This window comes from Zootoca vivipara, chromosome 1 (assembly GCF_965207765.1).
Source record: "Zootoca vivipara chromosome 1, rZooViv2.hap1.1, whole genome shotgun sequence".
In the NCBI taxonomy this organism is placed as follows: Eukaryota; Metazoa; Chordata; class Lepidosauria; order Squamata; family Lacertidae; genus Zootoca; species Zootoca vivipara.
In genome coordinates, this window is record NC_142582.1 from 121,956,884 (window position 1) to 121,975,883 (window position 19,000).

Below are 19,000 nucleotides of genomic sequence, written 5' to 3' on the forward strand. Positions count from 1 at the left end.
GATTCGCCTCGGTTTGGAAGCCAGGAAAGTGCAGAAGGAGGTTTAACTCGGAAGCTTGCTAACCTGAGCCATCTCTCTCTCTCCCCCTAACACTCCTCTCGGTTTCCACGTGCTCCGCTTGCCCATGAACTCAGTACTGTATCCCGTTTCTTGGGAAGCTGGTGGGGTGGGGTGGGGGATGAAGGGGGGGTTAAGTCCCTCCCCCCTCCTCCTCCTCCTCTCCCTCCCCTTTGATGCCGTCTCCTCCCATTCTGAGCTCGCTCCCGGGCTGCTGCTTTAACTTTGCAACCCTGAACTTCCCCCGCTGGTTTTGCCACTATGGGAGGAAACATCGCGTAGCGAGCAACAGGAGTCGGAGCAGAGAGAGTTTTGCAGCAGTTTTTTTTTCTTCAATCAGTGCACGACTTTATTTCGCTTGCACAAAAAAGTGTGTATGCGTGCGGGGGGGAGAGACAGAAGCGAGGCTCCGTTTCTGCAACAGGAATCCTCTGTCCCGGGACGACTTCTTTAAATTTTGGTTCGCGATCATGGGCACGCAGCAGGAGAGCCCGGGGTCGGGAAGCGTCTCCAGCCCGCCGTCATTCTCCTTGTAACTGGGAATCCGCTTGTCTGCAGAGCCCGGGAGAAAGCTGCGCGCTCCCTGGACCGGGCTCTAACATGCCAGTGCTGGGGGTAAGTAAATTTGTGAGTGTGATCTCTCCTTTCCCGATGGGGTCGTTGTTTGCAGCAGCTGGGACCCAGCTCAATGCTCCCTCGGAGAGATCTCGCCGGCCTTGCACGGCTGGAAGTTTGCCCCTTTCGTTCCCGGAGCGGAATTTTGCAATGCGCGTTTTGCAAGAGAGAGAGGAAAAGGGGACCCGCTCCCGGAGCTCTTTTACGCAGGACCCGCCCAGGGCAGCCTCCTGATCGCGTCTCCCGCTTTGCTCTCTCCCACAGGTGGCGGAGGGGAGCCCCCTGCGCGAACCGGCGCCCCTCTCCTTGGACCTCCCGCCGCGGAAGAGGTTCCTGCAGCCCGCCGCCCCCGAAGACCGCTGCGGCAGCCGCCCCGCTCCGGAGGGCGCCGGGGCCGCCTCGGGGGGCGAGCTGGGCCACTTCGAGAGAGCGGCCAAAGGAGGATGGTGCCGAAGCTGCCAAGCCAAGCTGGCCGAGCTCAAGAGGCAAGCGGTGAAACTGGCCTCAGGCTGCAACTCCCTGACCCCGCCGGTAGGTCTGCGCCCGCCTGGGATGGGGTTGGAGAGTGGGGTTGGCCCGGAACCGGGACGCTGGATTGGCTGGTGCTTCTAAATCCCAAGTTTGCAAAGGCCTCTCCAACTTTTTTGCGCAGCGCTAAATGTCCCCTCTTTATCAGTTGCCCAACTACAGGCGCGCACGTTGCTCGAATACTATTATATCCGTGTACATTCCTTGCTTGGTATATCTGTGCCCGTTGCTGCGCACTGGGTGGTATACTTGCTCGGCTAGATCTCCCAACGCTGGCTTGGATGCACTTAACGTTCGTTGCGCTTGCAGCAAGCAGTGTATTCCTCAGCAACCTAAAACTCCCACCCCCTTCCCCGTGCCAGTGAAATGTTGCTGCCTGTAGCCTTGGTAGCTGTGTACATTCCTTGTACACCTCTGTTTCTCTCTGTCTTGCTTCTGTTACATAGTTCCTGCAGGACACCTGGGATTCATAGCTGCAGCTCATTGCACTGTGTAGCCCTCCAAGTTTCACTTTCTTCCACCATGTGCCATATTTTGCCAGCTGAAAAGAAAAGAAAAGAAAAACCCTCAACTGCCCACGTTTCTGAGAATTCTGTGTACACCGTTGCACACTGTGCAGTGCGGTTTATCCATCCACATGGCATAGCGCCCAGATGTGCCCTGTGAACAGTGCTCTGCATTGTGCTGCTTCTCCTTGCACCAAAGTGTTGAATTCTCTGCTGTATGATTTGCACAAAGTGCCCAGCATTTCCTCTACCCAGCTGGTGAGGTGCTGTCTAGATTTCTGGGAGCTGCTTGGTGTCTTGTACGTCATCCTCTGTGCTGCTGCACATGGCTTTGTGCTTAGCTGGCTTGGCAAGAGTTCTTTGTTCAGCCCTGTGTTATACTCAGACCCGTTAACCCCAAAGGATAGATTTGTACACCCCTGGGAGAGTCGCTCAGAACACTCAGATAATCTCCAAACGTTGCCTAATGCCGTGATATGTGTTACACTGCATGATACCTGCATATAATGCTTTGCTTTACTTCTCCATATCTCTGAATGTTGGCATAGGGGGCCCTTTTGTACTCTTGGTCCTCCGTATGCCTATGAATACTTCTCTTTAAAAGCACCAACAGATCGCTGCATATTTGCAGAGAGAGAGGAGCTGCTAGACTTCCAGAGCATGGGACAAATAGCCATAGCTACCTTCGTGCTGGGGATGCGGGTGGCGCTGTGGGTTAAACCAGTGAGCCTAGATCTTGCCGATCAGAAGGTCGGCGGTTTGAATCCATGCGAGGGGGTGAGCTCAGTGCCAGCTCCTGCCAACGTAGAAGCTCGAAAGCACGTCAAAGTGCAAGTAGAAAGCACGTCAAAGTGCACGTCAAAGTGCAAGCGCCACCAGGGACCCAGGTGGCGCTGTGGTTAAACCACTGAGCCTAGAGCTTGCTGATCAGAAGGTGTGCGGTTCGAATCCCTGTGACGGGGTGAGCTCCCGTTGCTCGGTCCCAGCTCCTGCCAACCTAGCAGTTCGAAAGCACGTCAAAAATGCAAGTAGATAAATAGGAACCGCTACAGCGGGAAGGTAAACGGCGTTTCCATGTGCTGCTCTGGTTTGCCAGAAGCGGCTTTGTCATGCTGGCCACATGACCAGGAAGCTATACGCCGGCTCCCTCGGCCAATAATGCGAGATGAGCGCGCAACCCCAGAGTCGGTCACGACTGGACCTAATGGTCAGGGGTCCCTTTACCTTTACCTCCGTGCTGTTGTACACGTTCTTGTTAGAAGGATGGCTACTTGTTTAGAGCACGCTCCATATCTCTGTGTGAATGCTGTGTACAGATCAGTATGAACTGAAACCCTATTGTAGTGCTGGGGAACCTGTGCCACCCACCATAGGATGATGTTGGACATCAGTTCTCATTCATCCAACCAACGTGATCAGTAGTAGTCAAGGATCATAATGAGCTACAGTCCAACAATATCTGGAGCCCCACAGGTTCCCTACACCTGCCTGTGAGGTCTGGGCAGTGAGCAGGTTTTGCCTTCGGCACAGTGTTTCCCCCAGGTTTAGTGTTTGTGTAATAATGATAACGATGATAATAATTTGTACAGTATACAGGCAACCCCCCAATTTTCGTGGGGGTTACGTTCCAGGGAACTGCACGCGCCAGTGAAATTGCGTATACAGTGGTACCTCGGTTTAAGTACACAATTGGTTCCGGAAGTCTGTACTTAACCTGAAGCACACTTAACCTGAAGCGAACTTTCCCACTGAAAGTAATGGAAAGTGGATTAATCCATTCCAGACAGGTCCGCGGAGTACTTAAACCGAAAGTACTCAAACCGAAGCGTACTTAAACCGAGGTATGACTGTATTTGAAACACCATTGGAAAAGCCAGCAAAAACCCTGTTCTGCCCCAGCCCCGCCAGGCCACACCCCTCCCCAGGCCACACCCCTCACCAGCTGCATACTATTTTCCCAGGCCACACCTCATTTCCCCAGCCACACCCCCTCTCCCCAGGCCACACCCCTCACCAGCCCAGCTTCCTATCCCTGGGAAAGCCTGTGGTTTAGTGCTTAATTGCATCAAACGGCAATCAGGTTTTCTGCAGATGGCTGTTTGTTCCGATTTAGGGCTAAAGAGCGGGATTTTTGTGGGAAAGGCAAAACCACTTGGATCGGTGTTTTCTAGGCATGGGACGAGCCCTGAGTGTAGAAACTAGCCTTTCGTACAACAGTAAACTTCACCTCCATTGCCCTGCTTACTTTTGCCCGTGGCCCTGCTCACCCCTGGTATGTGGCCCTCGGTAGGTCGCTCAGAAATGAATGAAGGCCCTTATCTTGAGAAATGGTCCCCGCCCTTGTGGTAGATCTTCATGTGTTCAGCTGAGTGCCTGAAAGAGCCTGCCAAACTGTTTTAAATATTCTTTTTCAACACTTGACAGGAAAGTACGGGAGTCCCATACGCATCCCATGATAAGGTTTGTTGTCTTCACCTGCACTTCAGGTATATTGTAGTAGTTTGCTATTAAAGGTTGTGCTTTGAGCCCAGGGGGGCGTGGTATGAAGGCACACAGTTCAACAAGCGTGATGAATTTAGGGAGGTTGGAGTCTTGTCAGCTCCTGGGGTGGGAGGCGACCTAGGGGCTTACTCTTGTCTGCCACTGTGGGCTCTATGGGAAATATTAGATTTACAGTGGTACCTCTACTTACGAATTTAATGCGTTCCGAACGCACATTCGTAAGTCGAAAAAAATCGAATCCCATAGGGAATGCATTGGGAGAAAAAAATTGTAAGTAGAAGCAACCCTATCTAAGAATTCGTAAGTAGAAAAAATCCTATCTAAACCGCATCCAAGATGGCGGACGGAGCTCCATTCGTAAGTAGAAACATTCGTAAGTAGAGGTACCACTAAATATTTTTTAAATGGAGATTTTTTTTTCAAGCGGCAACTAGGATAGAGATGTGAGCGGCTTCAAGATAAAGTCCCAGAGTGTCTGTGTCAGGGAAGACTCTTGGAAAGCCAGATTTAATTTTTTTTAAACCTACACATAAAAAAAAGTAATTGTTAAACTTTTCAAGTTGAAAAATTAAGTAGTTAAAGTTAAAAGCTGGCCATTTCTTTACGATTGTAACTAGTTGTTCGTTCTAATTTTATCTTGCGGACTGCCCTCAGATCTTGTATATAAATCTATATTTTTTTAAAAGAAATTAATCCCCATGATTGCTGATTTATGCACAGTCAAGAGTCAGTAACTAGTTTATGCCAGATCTTTATCACAAAGTTTCAGTGATGGTTGGACCCCCCCAAGGATGTGAAGAGCCTAGCATTTTATTTTCAAGACGCCCATACAAATGCATTTGAGGTGCTGGGTTTTTTTTTTTAGTAGTAACAGTAATAATTAATAAATAACAGTGGGAGTATATTGTTTTCTAAACAATGCTTATTTGGATATTTGAAAGAATGAGGAGGGAGAGAAAGACGCCCTGGCAGAGGAAGCTAACCCACCCCTGCCCTGACCTTCATTTTCATTCAAAGATTTCCTGTAGGATCATGTAAAATTCCCATGGAATCTAAATATGTGTCTTTAAGTGGGGGGCAGGGGGGGTGCACCTTGCAATCCAGTGTCAGACTGCGGGGATCGGATGTTCGCTGTTTCAGAGTTTGATGCAAAGCCTATTGATATCAGGGACTGGGAGAGCCCTTCTTAGGTTGACTTGATGTGGGCTTCTGTTTCTTCCATGTGAAACAAGAAATGTCAAAGGCAGGACTGTTAGACTTTTGTGTTGTCCGGTCAGTGAATAGGAGGTTAATTTCCTATTGTTCGCGCATAGGGTATAATGGCCTTCCAGAGAACACACAATGCTTAAATGATTCCTGGTTCCTTCCTTGCAGGTAATGGGAGTTTCAGCTATAAACGGGTCTTTGTCAGGGGAATGAAAAGAATAGTACTAACTCCAGAAAGTTAGTGGCTCTTGCTTAGGTGCTCAGGTGAGGCGACCTTCCCTCTCCTCTGGCCTGTCTGTGTGGTCTCCTTTCTCCCCGTCTCAGAGGAACACCCTCTGATAAGTACTTGATGATAAGGGAAATGAATCTCTGCCTCCTTTTCTTCTGGGTCTCAGTAATGCACTAGCTGCCACAAGAGCACCGGAAATTTAACAAGGTTTTTCCAAAGGCAAGATTGCATTCCACTTCCTTCCACTTGCTTCCGAGTATCGACATAAGAAGACCATTGCTGGGTCAGACCAAAGGGTCATCTCGTTCGGCTAGCCTTGTGCTCTGTGAATTTGTCCAATCCCCTTTTAAAGCCATTCAAATTGGTGACCCTGTGGAAGTGAGTTCCGTAGTTTAACCAAGTACTTAACTTTGTCTTTCCTGAATCTTCCAATACAGTTTTCAACTTGGATTGGACAGCTCCAGGTTCTAGGATTAGGGGTGAGGAATACCTGATTTTATAGAATTCTTTCATGCCCCACTTTACTTTTTTCAAACATAGAAGCCCACAAAGTTGTAGACTTCCTTCATAGGGGAATTGCCCCTAGATCATTCTGGCTGCCCTTTTCCACCTCTAGAAATATCCTTTCTGAGGTGAGCTGACCAGAACCGTACACAGTATTCTAAGTGTGGCTGCACCAAATATTTTCATTATGACATTGACTGTTTTATTTTCGATCCCTTTCTTAATGCTCCCTAGCATGAAAGTCACTTTTTTCACAGCCGGGGGTGCTGAGGTCACGTGATGTGTCACGTGATGCCGCCTAGTGTGGGATGCATGGAGGGTGATCTCCACACTGGCTCTTCCCAGCGCCCGCCCGGCTGTTGGGCTACTGGGCTGCAGCTGGGACGAGTGAAGCAAAGATCTTCCCCACTTGTCCCAGCCGCTGCCTGGATCCTGGGCTGCCAGGTTGGGGTACGCGGGGGTGGGGTGGGGTGGCGGCCCCCTCAATTTTCGGTGGAGCGTTGACCCCTACTGGGCGCCGCTGTTCACAGCTGTCACTCACTAGGTTGGGATCTGCGTCAAGTCATTCTCTGCCACGCAAATGTCTTGCTCCTGGTCAGTGAGCAACAGATCAGATCCCATGATATTATATGTAAATTTAAGGTTGCCCCAATTGCATAACCTGCTTACATTGAATTATATTCACCATTTTACTGCCCGTTTGTCCAGTTCAGAGAGATCCTTTTGGAGGTCTTCACAATCCCTTTTTTGTTTTAATGACCCTGAACAACTTGATATCATCGGGAAACTTGGCTGCTTTAGTTCTCACTAACTCTAGATAGTGCACAACTTAAAAAGCATGTCTCAATAGCTATCCTTGGGGGGCTCAACTTTCTACATTCCTCCATTGGGAGAACTTTCCATTTATTCCTGTTCTCTGTTTCCTATCTTGCTGCTGATCCATTAGCTCATACATGATTGCTAATCTTATTTTGGAGCCCCTTTATCAAAGTTTTATCAACACTTTCAGAGAACCATAAAAGCTCAGTGAGGCAGGACTTCTCTTTGCAGAAGCCATGCTGGTTCTGCTTTAGCAAGACTTGTTCTTCTGTATACTTGGTAATTGTTTGGAGGAAGTGACATGCTTTAATGTTCTTTAAAATGTATGGTGTGGTATTTGTATGTATTAAATCCGAACATCTGTTATGTGGACCAGTGTTACACAGGTGCAGGGCACTTAAAAAAAACAAAGAACAGTTCTGATGCTGCCATGCAAGCCAACCCTCAGCTTAGTATATCCACTCAAGTCCTATTGAATCCAGTGGGGTTTACTCCCTTTTAAGTGTGTCTGAGATTCCAGTCTTACAGTTCAGTCCTCTGAACTCAGAAATCAGTGCCTCCATGTTCAGTGGGGAATAGTCTCAGGTAAGTGTTTATGGGAGTGTTGCAGCTTCAGCAAGCAAAAAAGGAGTCAAGGATGGTCCTTTGTGGCTTGTTCTGGCTTTCCGGTAGGCAGAGTAAACACAGGAAACCTACTGCTTTGAACTTCGTCTATATACTCAAAAGACTTGTGTCCTTTGCCACGATAATTAAGGGATCTTTCATCACAAGTGCAGAAAGGTCTCCCCACCTGGTCCCTGATGGTGGGTGGGTGCTTTGGAGATGAAAGAAGGGCGAGTTTCTGCTGCTGATTATCACTACTGATGAAAGAAGGAAATTGTCTTCCTCGACTCAGAGCTGCTGATAATGGCTCCAGATTCGAGCTCCAAATGGTACGGAAATCAAATGACTTGTTTGCTGGCCAAAGATCAGTTTGTAAAATGGGTTTCTCAAGGACCAGCAAACACACAGATTCCTTGAGAAACCTGTGACTTGTTTAACCTCATTCCTTCTTGTCCTTTCACAAACAGATAATTAAAAACGAAATTACCCGAGTCCCTTGTCATCTATCTATTCCCCAAACTCCCCTTGCAGTCTTAAGAGGAACCAAGGTGTCTCCTGTCAGCTCCAGTCAGCGTGACCAATTGTCAAGGACGATGTGAGCCGTGTTAGAAACTCAGATATAAAAAGCCAGGCGAAAAATGGCTCCTTAAACCAAGGCTTCAGTCGCCCAAACAGAATGTTTAATTGTCATTTTTTGGGCAAGATGGCTCTAAAGTCTTATTTTTCAAGTGATGGACTGACTAGTAGGATTGATTATCAGTTAAACTTCTGGCTAGTTCAGATGACAACCCTGAGCTAGGAACTTTGAGAACTTAAAGAAGAAAAGTCACTTAATTCACATAAGTATTTGCCTTTCCCCATTTTTCTTAATTGGACCATTCCTAACGTAGGGATATTCTTCACAACTGTGAACAGGGCAGTGTGGTATGGTGAGTGAAGACAAGCGACAACAATTCACCATAACATTGTTCACTGCTCAGACTGCACAGAAAAAAGCTTTTTGGTTCCTGCAATTCAATCTGCGCAGATAAACTATACCTGGTAGAATTCTACAGGGTGAGGTCTTAGTATGTGAAAAAAGTCAAGATCCAAGGATCCCCAGACATGCACCTGGAGACGTCGGGCATCTTCACTTGGTCGCGTGGCCAATAGCCAGGTGCAAAATGGGTCTGAAGGGCCACCATACTGACTATCCTTGTTATAGCGTGACCAAGGATGGAGCTATGAGGATAAGGTCAGGCTTGGTTCTCAGTAGCACCAGAAGCAAAGATTAGCTTTAGTATCCATCCAAAGATTTGTAACAGAGTATGTCGTTACCTCCTGCCATAGAACTGAATGCATACCATGCGCTCTCTTCTTTTTGGTTTTCTGAAGCTGCTGTGCAAAATTGTCATGTGCAAGTGGAACCCACAAGTCGCTGTTCCGTTTATTGTTCATTGTGTACTGCATCACACCCTGTATAATTGTCCTAGGGATGGATTTCTCAAAGGGATCCTTCAGGGAGTTTCTTATTTAAACAGCGGGGAGGAAATTAGTTAACTTGCTGATGATTTGGGGTGGGTGGGTAGTAGTAACATGCAAGGTTTCTGTGTTTGCTTTAGCGGCTCAGTGGATTAGACAAAATGTCATTGCACAACGTGGGAAAAGAGCTGGCACAATCTGGACCCCCTCTGCATTTATAGTTACAACGTTTGCAGATAAATGCACAGGGACTAACTGCTTCCTGACTCCATAGTTCCTATCTGCAACAAGACCCATTACATGCCAGGCCTGCGTGCGTGTTGTTGGATTATTGTTGGCAGTGCTAACCAACTGTTGGAGGACAGGGATTGTGGGTAGATGGATGGAAATCAAGCCTTATGAGGAACAGTCGAAGGAGCCGAGCATGTTTAGCCTGGAAAGGAGGAGACTGAGAGCAGATATGATGGTCATCTTCAAAAATCTCAAGGGGCTGCCACATGGAAGGTGGAACAAGCTTGTTATCTCCTGCTCTGGAGGGTAGGACTCGAACCAATGGGTTCGAGTTACAAGAAGGGAGATTCCAACTAATAATTCCAGGAATAACTTTCTGATGGTAAGAAAGTAGAACGGTCTCCTTCGGGAGGTTGTGGATTCTCCTTCCTTGGAGGTTTTTAAGCAGAGTTTGGATGGCCATCTGCCAGGGATGCTTTTAGCTAAGTTTGCAGATGGACTTAAATGACCCTTGGGGTCCCTTCCAGCTCTACAATTCTATGATTCTATGATCTTGATCCCCTCTCCTCCCAGAAAACGGCTATAACAGCACTGTTGTGCATGATCTTTTGCCCGCAGCTGATTCTGGGATCGTGTTGTGTTTACATAGTCTGTCTCGGGAGACCATGAATGAGAGCGCCTTTGGGGGTGAGGTCAAGCTGTTGGATGGTTGCAGCGTCTGTAGAGACCGATACAGGAGAGAAATGTTTTGTGGCAGTGGGGGCAGATGAAGGTGTCCAGTTGTGCTGCTGCAGATGCATCGGGGCGTTTCTCCTTCCTGCGCTCCTCCCAGTAGCCATTCCTCCTCTGCTCACTGCTATGGAAATGAGAGATGGGGTTTGGCTGGGATATCAGTGCTCTTGGGGATGGTGCGTCGGAGACCTTCATAACCCTTTGTCCCTAATCGTGCTGATAAAAAAACCCCAGAATCAAATTGTGCGCTGTATCAGGGCAAGCCATATTTTATGTCCAAACTGTGGGTTGTGGTTAGCGCAATTGTTTAGCAACCTTCTGAGGGCCATATGCTAATGGTGGGCGGAGCCAGAGGCAAAAGTGGGTGGAGCAACAAATGCAAATTTTTCCTTGGTACAGTAGGGTAGTTCCTAGGCACATGCACCTATCTCTCTTCCAGACAAGCAAGAGGCATTGTCAGAGGGCCAGTGAGGGAGTTACAGGGGCCACACAAAGTGGCCCAGAGGACCACAATTGCCCCCCCAGCATGGGCGTAGCCAGGATTTATGTTGGGGGGGGGGCAAGGACACCCACCTGTCATAATCCTCTGTCTGGCTCTGTCTAGCATATTCAGAATGAAATGTCTCAACAACAGTTGTCTCAAATTACTTTCTTCTGACCCCAAGTGCTCAGAAAAACCTGTCAAAATCTTTCTACAGTTTCTACTTTCAGTTAAGTATTTTTTTATTTATTTACTTGATTTTGGGTGGAGGGGGCAGCTGCCCCCCCCTGGCTCCACCCATGCCCCCAAGCCTGAGGTTCCTCACTCCTCGGCTAGCCAAAATAACAAATCACGCTCCCTGATTCGGATGTGATGCTCAGCCCAAGGGTTGTGCATCGTTTTCCCCTCATTTCGTGAGTGGGGACGAGCAAAGCGTCTGCGGCCGCCTTAGGCACAGTAAACCGTAGTTTGCGGCTACAGAGCCATAGGCTGGGCATTGGCTGAGTCCAGCGGTCCCTTGGGCGTAGCAGGGCCGTATCAATGCGGCGTCTGCCCATCGTTGCCTGGCTCGAGCTATGGGTCTCGGGATCCTTCCCCTTTGGCAAGGGAGATCTCCGTCACCCCTCCGAAACCGAGACGAGACGCATTTGGCAATCCTCGCGGCAGCTGTGCAATCAAGGCGGAGGACTGATTAGACCTGTCAGCTGCTACCCTTTAAAAGCCACCTAGGGGCTTGGCGCCTCCTCTCTATGAGTTTTGAGCCCTGTCGGAATGAGAGCCGTGCCGAGCATTTTCCCTCCTGGCCGCTCACTTTCATAGAGGCAGGTGAAGTGGTGTCACTATGCAACACTGACCCCCAGGGCAGCCTGGATTCTTCCCAGTGGGGGATCCAGGCTGGAGGAGGCAGGAGGAGGCTGCAATTAATAATGAAGGCCTCCTAGGCTGGCGGTGGGAGGGTAATTACCGTTGTTCTCTTTCTTTCCCTGGCTAATTTCTCCAGCACCCTGGCTTATTAGAGGGAAGGGGAGGAAACACTCCAACCAGTTCAAAAAAGTCCTGGGGGATACGCCGGGACGGGCGTGTGTGCAAAAGAGAGCATCTGCTGCCGACATCTGAGGTTACTTTGAACCTGTTGAAATATGCGCTTGCCTGCTTTATTGTTCCTGCCAAGCGTTCAGCGATGGCGATTCCCGACTTCTCAGACATGTTAAATAGCACAGCTGCTGGAGGAAAGAACTCACCCCGGGTGACTGCAGAGGTTTCTTAACACCGGCGTTCTTCTCTTCCAGTGGAAACAGAAGCCCCATTTTAGGCAGTATTGCAAACTGGAAATCTGGCGCACCTGCGGGAAGAAGTGGGGCACGCAGGGATTTGTGGGCTAGCTCTTCCCTCCACCCTTGTTCGAATCATAGGTCTGGAGTAGCAGGAAACAAGCTTGCTCCATCTTTCCAGCGACATCCCTTTGGACATTTGAAGAGGGCTATCTTAACACCTCTCAGTCTTCTCTTCTCCAGGCTAAACATATCCGACTCCCTCAAATGCCCCTCCCAAGGCTCTGCTTCCTTGATCATATTTGTCACCCTCCTCTGTGCACCTTACAGCTTTTCAAAATCCTTCTTAAACTGTGGTGCTCAGAACTGGACACAGTAATCCAGGTATGGTCTGACCAAGGCAGGATCGAGTGGTACTATTGCTTCCCTTGATCAGGGTGCCGTGTTTCTGTTGACGCAGCCTATAATTGCGTTAGCTTTTTTGCTGCTGCATCACACTGTTGACTCATGTTAACCTCGTGGTCTACCAAGACTCCCAGATCCTTTACGTTGTCTTTCGTAAATTTGAGGTAAACTGTCTGAAGCAGGGAGCCTCATTCTCCTTCTGTAGGGGCCGCACACAGTATCTCTATACTGTCGAGAGTTTTGCACAGTTATGCTATATGGGAAAGTTTTCCCCCTTGAAAATTTTCCTGTTCCATAAGTTCGTTAGTAACAATGAATGGATGGATGTCAATTGCAAAAAGGAAAGTACTGGGCAAGCATGTCTGTTTTCGAAGTTTCCAGCTTTGTTTACTAAATCAAAGTAAAAGACGCATATTGAATTGAATCACTCTCCCTAGAAGAGCACCAGAAGATTTTATGTTGGAAAATGAAGAAGAGAAGAAAATCTCAGAGCAAATTCTCCCAATAGGGAAATTTGTGTAGGAAAAGGTTCCAGAAAATGCCTCATATATCATTCCATCTGTTTTCCCCGAGTTGCTTCCCATGGAAGGCATGTGTAGGTTGTAGCTGGGTGCCCACCTGTATCTTCAGGTTGTACGTAGCTGACCCAGGTGTCTTTGTATGCCCCAATAGCATACCCTCCAACATTTCTCCAATGAAAATAGGGACGTCCCATTCCATAATGATAATTTTGCTATGTATACTCCACACATCTTACTGGGTTGCCCTAGCCAAGCTGAGCAGCTTCCAACTTACATAAAAACATAATAAAACATTAAACATTTTAAAAAACCTTCCCTATACAGGATTGCCTTCAGACGGACTCTGGGATCAGATAACTCCATACCCTCCAACATTTCTCCAATGAAAATAGGGACATCCTAAGGAAAAGTGGGACATTTTGGGATGAAATCAGAAACCGGGGTGGCTTCTCTAAATCAGGGATGTCCCTGGAAAATAGAGACACTTGGAGGATCTGCAATAGCTTATTTGCAACCCTCCTCTATTCTTGTCTCCCCCAATATACCCTGCACCTCTCCCTGCTCAAGGTTCAGGGTGACCCACCTCCCTGTTCTGCCCCACTGCTGACCTACACAGCTGAGGGCCTGCCCTGCTCCATTCCCCATATAAGTTCGCATGTTTGGGGTCTGTAGCTGCTGCTGCTGCTGGCAAACTGTAGAGAACCCGAGGAGGCGAGGTTGGCTGCAGGTGGACCAGCTAACGCTCCAGGAACTGCGGACAAAGGCAGGAACCCAAGGAAACAATCTACTGGGTTAGTTCAACTGATTCCAGCCTAAATATAGACCTGAAATTTGACTGCAGCTAGCATTGTTGGAAAGTCATCGAGTGAGATGAAGAGCAAGTTTCTGTTTGCAGAATCTGCTTTTTGTTAAGTGAAGGCAGCGGTTTCCTAGTTAGAAACCACATGCAGCAAAGTGTCGCAGTGTGTACTGCTCCTCCTCAGGCTTAGAATCATAGAACTGTAGAGTTGGAAGGGACCACGAGGATCATCTAGTCCAACCCCCTGTGATGCAGGGGTCTTTTGCCCTACATGCGGCTCGGACCCTCGACTCTGAGATGAAGAGTCTCATGCTCTACCAGCTGATCTATCTTAGCTTGGTTTCTAGCCACTTGGGCTATTTCCCAGGATACTTCATTCCATCCCCTTCCTTGGTTTTCTGCTTCTCCCCCAAACAAAATGCTTAGTCCTAATTGGGTTATTTTGGGGGTTGCAGAATCTTACACGTGTCTAGTCAGAAGAAACGGCCAATTGAGTTTCATTGGTGAATATGAAAAAGCAGCGCAGCTGAATGTTGAAAAATAGAAGACAAGTCAATAAACGAAGAAACCAGCACAGGTTTCCAACCATGGTTTACCAGCTGGCTGCTGGAATCTGATTTTGCATTTCTTGTACATGCATTCCTAAACCATGGTTATTGGCAACAGGAGAAGTGATGGGAGAATTTGTTTCAGGGAGGGCTGCAGGGATCTTCAACTGCAAACCATGGTTTACAGCAGGGTTGGGGAACCTCTAGCCCAAGCATAGGCCAACTCCGGCCCTCCAGATGTTTGGGACTACAATTCCCATCATCCCTGACCACTGGTCTTGATAGCTAGGAATGATGGGAATTGTAGGCCAAAACATCTGGAGGGCCAGAGTTTGCCTATGCCTGCTCTTGCCAATGGACCCAATTTGGCTTGATAGGGCTCCGCATTTGGCCCGCCAGGCTGTCTCCTGCAAGCCATGCCCACCTGCCCGCCCTATGCCTGATGATGTCAAATGTGCCATGGGTATGGGGAAGGTAAAGGTAAAGGTGCGTCTTGGCCAAAGGGAGCTTTGAGGGCACTATTAACTGGCAAAGCTCCTTCCACAGCACTTCCCATGTTCCTGACAACTAGCTGACTGTCGTGGTCTTTGGAAGCACTGCACATTGACAGGTGTCAATCACATCTGTGCATTGAGAGGTGTCAATCATAATCATGGCAGACCATTGGCTGATGGGTAGTCTCATCAGATTTGATGCACTGGGTCAAAAGATTTCCCCATTCCTGCCTAATTGGGAACCAGCATCCAATAGGATTGAGCCTTTTGGTGCAAAGATCTGGATTCTGTTGAAATGGAATCGTTTTTATAGGACTATGACGTACGTTTACATCTCTAGTAACTGTGCACATTAAGGCCACAAGCAGTATTCACTGACCTGGGCGTAAGCCTCATCAGAATCCTTGTGGAGTTTACTTCTGAGTTGGCATGTAGAAGATTGCACTGAAAACCAGCATAACATTATTCATATTTCACCATTGTTATTCCAAGTCTTCTTCCCCTCAAACAGATTTCTCTGTACGAAAGCACTTTTTTTTTTGGCCTCGCAAGCTCCCCTTTCCTTCCTTGAATCCAGTCCAGCCTGGAAACGAATTGTGCTTTAAAACCAGGCTTTTTATCAGTGTTCCTGGGTTTTAGCAAATGCGTCCCAGTATTTCCATATGCCACTATCTGTCCAGAATTGATTAAACTGAAGACCAGGCGGGCAGGAGGGGAAATGATCAATTTTCATTTAGCTCTTAACGCATCTTCTGCTAACACTGTTTGGAGGGTTTTCTATGCTGCTCTGTGAATACGATGCTATGAAAACCCATTTCGAACAAAATGTAGAACGTGATATCTCTGTTGGAAGTTCAGCGTTGACTAATGGCAAGTGTGTAAGCTGTGAAACACAAAAGCCTTCATTCGAGCGTTCGAAGGATTTTGCAGGGCTGGGTTTCCAGCTCCACTGCAACACTCAAATGTGTCAGGAGGCCTTCCACAGTGTTAAGGGAACGGGAATATCTCCACGAACTGACAGAGGTTGAATATTGATTGCTGCCTTGCTTTCAGTTTTCGCCTGGGCTGCTTACATGTACAATAGAGCGTGATCTTTAGCCCACCTTGTCTTCACAGGCCCTTGTTGTGGTCACCTTAGGCTATTTTCTTTAGCATTCTGCTACTCAAACTTTCGAGTTACCGTTGCTTCGTGCTCCTTGCTTCCCTGACCACTTCAAAGTTTGCGATGAACCTTTTACACGTTCAGCTGTGCGTCCGTACTTGGCAGGATTCACAAAACAGATTGTTGTGATTTTGATCGGAGTTTGATTGGTTGGAGTTTCCTTGCTGCCTGGATCAGTGAACTGGCTGTGAGGATCACGTCTGACTGAAGGACTCTAGTGTGGCCACCCAAAGAGGGTGAAGATTCACATAAAATGTGAACGCGCTCATTTGCATGTTGTCGGGCATCCGTCTGTCTCAGGAGGCAGTGGAGGAGTGTGCCTTTGGGGATGATGTCAAACTGTTGGAGAGTTACAGTGCCTGCTGTGGCTGTAGAGATATGGATGGGAGAGACATGTTTTGTTGCATCTCGGGAAGATGAAGGCGTCCGGTTGTGCTGCTGCATATTCATCATGACATTTCTTCTCTCTGCGCTCCTCACAGCAGCCATTGCTTCATGACATGTTTGCAGACATCCTTGCAGCACAGAGTTGGTCTGCCAGTGGGCCTGGTGCCTGAAGCCAATTTTCGAAATGTTTATTACAGCTCCCAATTTACGCGGGGTTACGTTCCAAGGCATTGCATGTTTAAGTGAAATTGCATCTATTGGGAACACCATTGAAGAAGCCTGCAAACACCCTCCAAACTTCCTTTGCTCAAACTCCCAACTCTCCACAGGCCTCAGAGGGTTGGAGCAAGGGATCTTGGGATTGCACTTGCAAAGGCTTGTGGGATTGCTTGGCGCTGTTTCTAACCATTTCCATGCTCTTTTAGGGCCTTTTTGCCCCTTTTCGTGTGACTTCGCGGATTCACAGTTCAGTTGTGGTGCCATTGGGGCAGGAGTTTGCGACAGACGTCCAGGGCTGCAGTCATCAGAATATTTTGAAAAGAGCGAAGTACAGTAATATAAATTATCATCTAGCAAGCCCCCCACCCCATACATAAGACCTTTCCATAGCTGCCAAGTTTTCCCTTTTCTCGCGAGGAAGCCTATTCAGCATAAGGGAAAATCCCTTTAAAAAGGGATAACTTGGCAGCTATGGACCTTTCAATCCGGAGTCTGTAATTGCCTAAGTGCAGCGCTTCCTAGGGTCCCTTATCTTTAAACTGGATTTGGACGAGATAGTCCTTTGAATAGAGAACTATTTCAAACAAAGGACTCTCTTCTGACAGCCTTTCAAACAGAGGACTGTCCTCTGTAAAGGAGGACACATGACCACCCTTAATAACTCACCAAAGTTAGCTTTGGTGTTACTAGTCTTCCTTACTGGTTGGGCTGGATTCTGTGTGTTTAGTTCCCTCTTTAAGCTAAGGCTTTGTGAAAATTTACAGGCTAAATTCCTGCATGGCAATCATGGCCCAGGTTCAGCGCCTTGATGTGGGTCTGGGTCCTGGCGGAAAAGGAAGATTGCTGTGCCTGGCATTCCTTCAGCAAGATGTGGGCATGCTCTCTTTTGCCTGTATGACTGAATAGCAATGAAATCCATGGCGCTCCTGTTCTTTTGTGGATTTTTCTAAGGAGAAGCAATTTATAATACATCCAGGATCCCTGCAATCTGTCGGGAGAACCGTTTCCTACAGCAATTTACCTACAAGATAAAGTAAAAACCATGCATTATTGATACCCATGTTCTGCATATTGCAGATATTTCTCCCAATGTTGTTAATTTTTTATCTGCAGCTCCGAAGGAGCACGGGGGGGGGGGAGATGAATGGAGGAGGAGAGGGTGGGATATAAGTTAGTGTATGTATTTTGCATAATTTTACTATGATGGATATGTGGCTTTTAATTAGATTTTAACGGCTAGTCTTTTGCATTGGGGAAACATTGCCCCTGCTCTTTTTTATATATAAAACAACAAACAAACAAACAAATGTGGATAGGATTTTCGTGCTTGCGGATTGAACTGGTCGAAGTCTGAACTGGTCTGAAATGCTTTAACCTGTGACCTCAAATAATGATATAGTTTAGGTCATTGAACCCTGGTGGTAAGTCTACAATTTATGGCTGGGTTTGATAGCTGAGTGTTAGTTTCTGTTTGCCAGCTTTGAAGTTAAGTCCCATCCTGTTGGGGAACAATAGATCTATTCAGGTGTTGATGCTGTGTTAACTAAACACAGGAGGGGATGAGCTCTGCTCGCCTTTCATCTTTTTTCATTACCCTCTATGGATAGGGAGCATCCTGTATTTCTAGAGGTTACCTTTGACTTTTGGAACCCTAATTTTTTAGAACCCCTATTTGGATGGATTTGCATTCCAAAGGGAAGGGAGAAATCTTGGCTACACTACCAAGTCTTTCATTCTAAGATAGCAGGGATCAAACCTGCGACCTTGCTGTTATCAGCACCACGTTCTAACCAGCTGAGCTATCCAACAGTGTGGGCCTGTCCTAGCTAAACTACGTACATACCTCTAATAATGAGTATACAGTATTCTCCTTTCTTCTTTTTAGTAATGTTTTTTTTGTGCAGTTTGCTCTATCTGCCATAAAAGGCTTAGAATGAAGCACCGGCTCGGAAGCTAGACCAGGCATAGGCAAACTCGGTCCTCCAGATGTTTTTGGGACTACAACTCCCATCATCCCTAGCTAACAGGACCAGTGGTCAGGGATGATGGGAGTTGTAGTCCCAAAAACATCTGGAGGGCCGAGTTTGCCAATGCCTGAGCTAGACAATACTTTGTTATCTCTCTTACACAAAAACTTTTATCTCTCTTAAACAAGGAAACTCCTGATGGCACCTAGATACAACTAAGTTCAGGGTCGCCTGCTAACTAAACTTAGCCGCACAATGTCATTGATTTTCTTTTTGGGGTGGGGGTGACAATGTAACTACCAATGCTCCTCTCAACATTGCTGCTCATCCCCACTGTCACCCCCCCGACCTCTGGTAAGCTCACTTTGCATGGGAGAAATTCCGCCAGGGTGGCACTTGCTCCCCACCAAGAGAACATCATGTGGAGAGTCTTCTCCAACTTTAACATTCCCATGTAAAAGTATGCCCTCCCTGCACTGGTCCAGAGGCTTCCTGTGGCCAGTATTGGTGCACCCTTATGCCATAAATGCAGTGGCGCAGCAAGGGGGGGGGCACGGGTTGATAGTCCCGAGTACAAAATTGTTAAGGGCGCAAAACACCCGGTGCTGCCTCAATACAGTTGCGCGCTTCCATTGGTGGGCTTTGTTGAAAATAGCTTCTCCAAGAAACGACTCCTCCATGCAACAGTATGACTCTTCGTATCTCTGTGGTTGCAATTTCCTGGGTCATGCAGAAACCATTAGGCAGTTGAAT

General features: G+C 47.6%; 1 protein-coding gene across 1 annotated transcript in view; it reads left to right on the top strand.

Moving 5' to 3' along the window:
- Window positions 1-234: 234 nt before the first annotated feature.
- KIF26A (kinesin family member 26A) overlaps window positions 235-19,000 on the top strand; it is a 140,328-nt gene continuing 121,562 nt past the window's right edge. Inside the window, exons 1-2 of the mRNA XM_035105016.3 lie at window positions 235-672; window positions 937-1,203. Coding sequence (XP_034960907.3) covers window positions 658-672; window positions 937-1,203 — 282 coding nt within the window. The 5' untranslated portion in view covers window positions 235-657. The remainder of the gene's footprint in view (window positions 673-936; window positions 1,204-19,000) is intronic.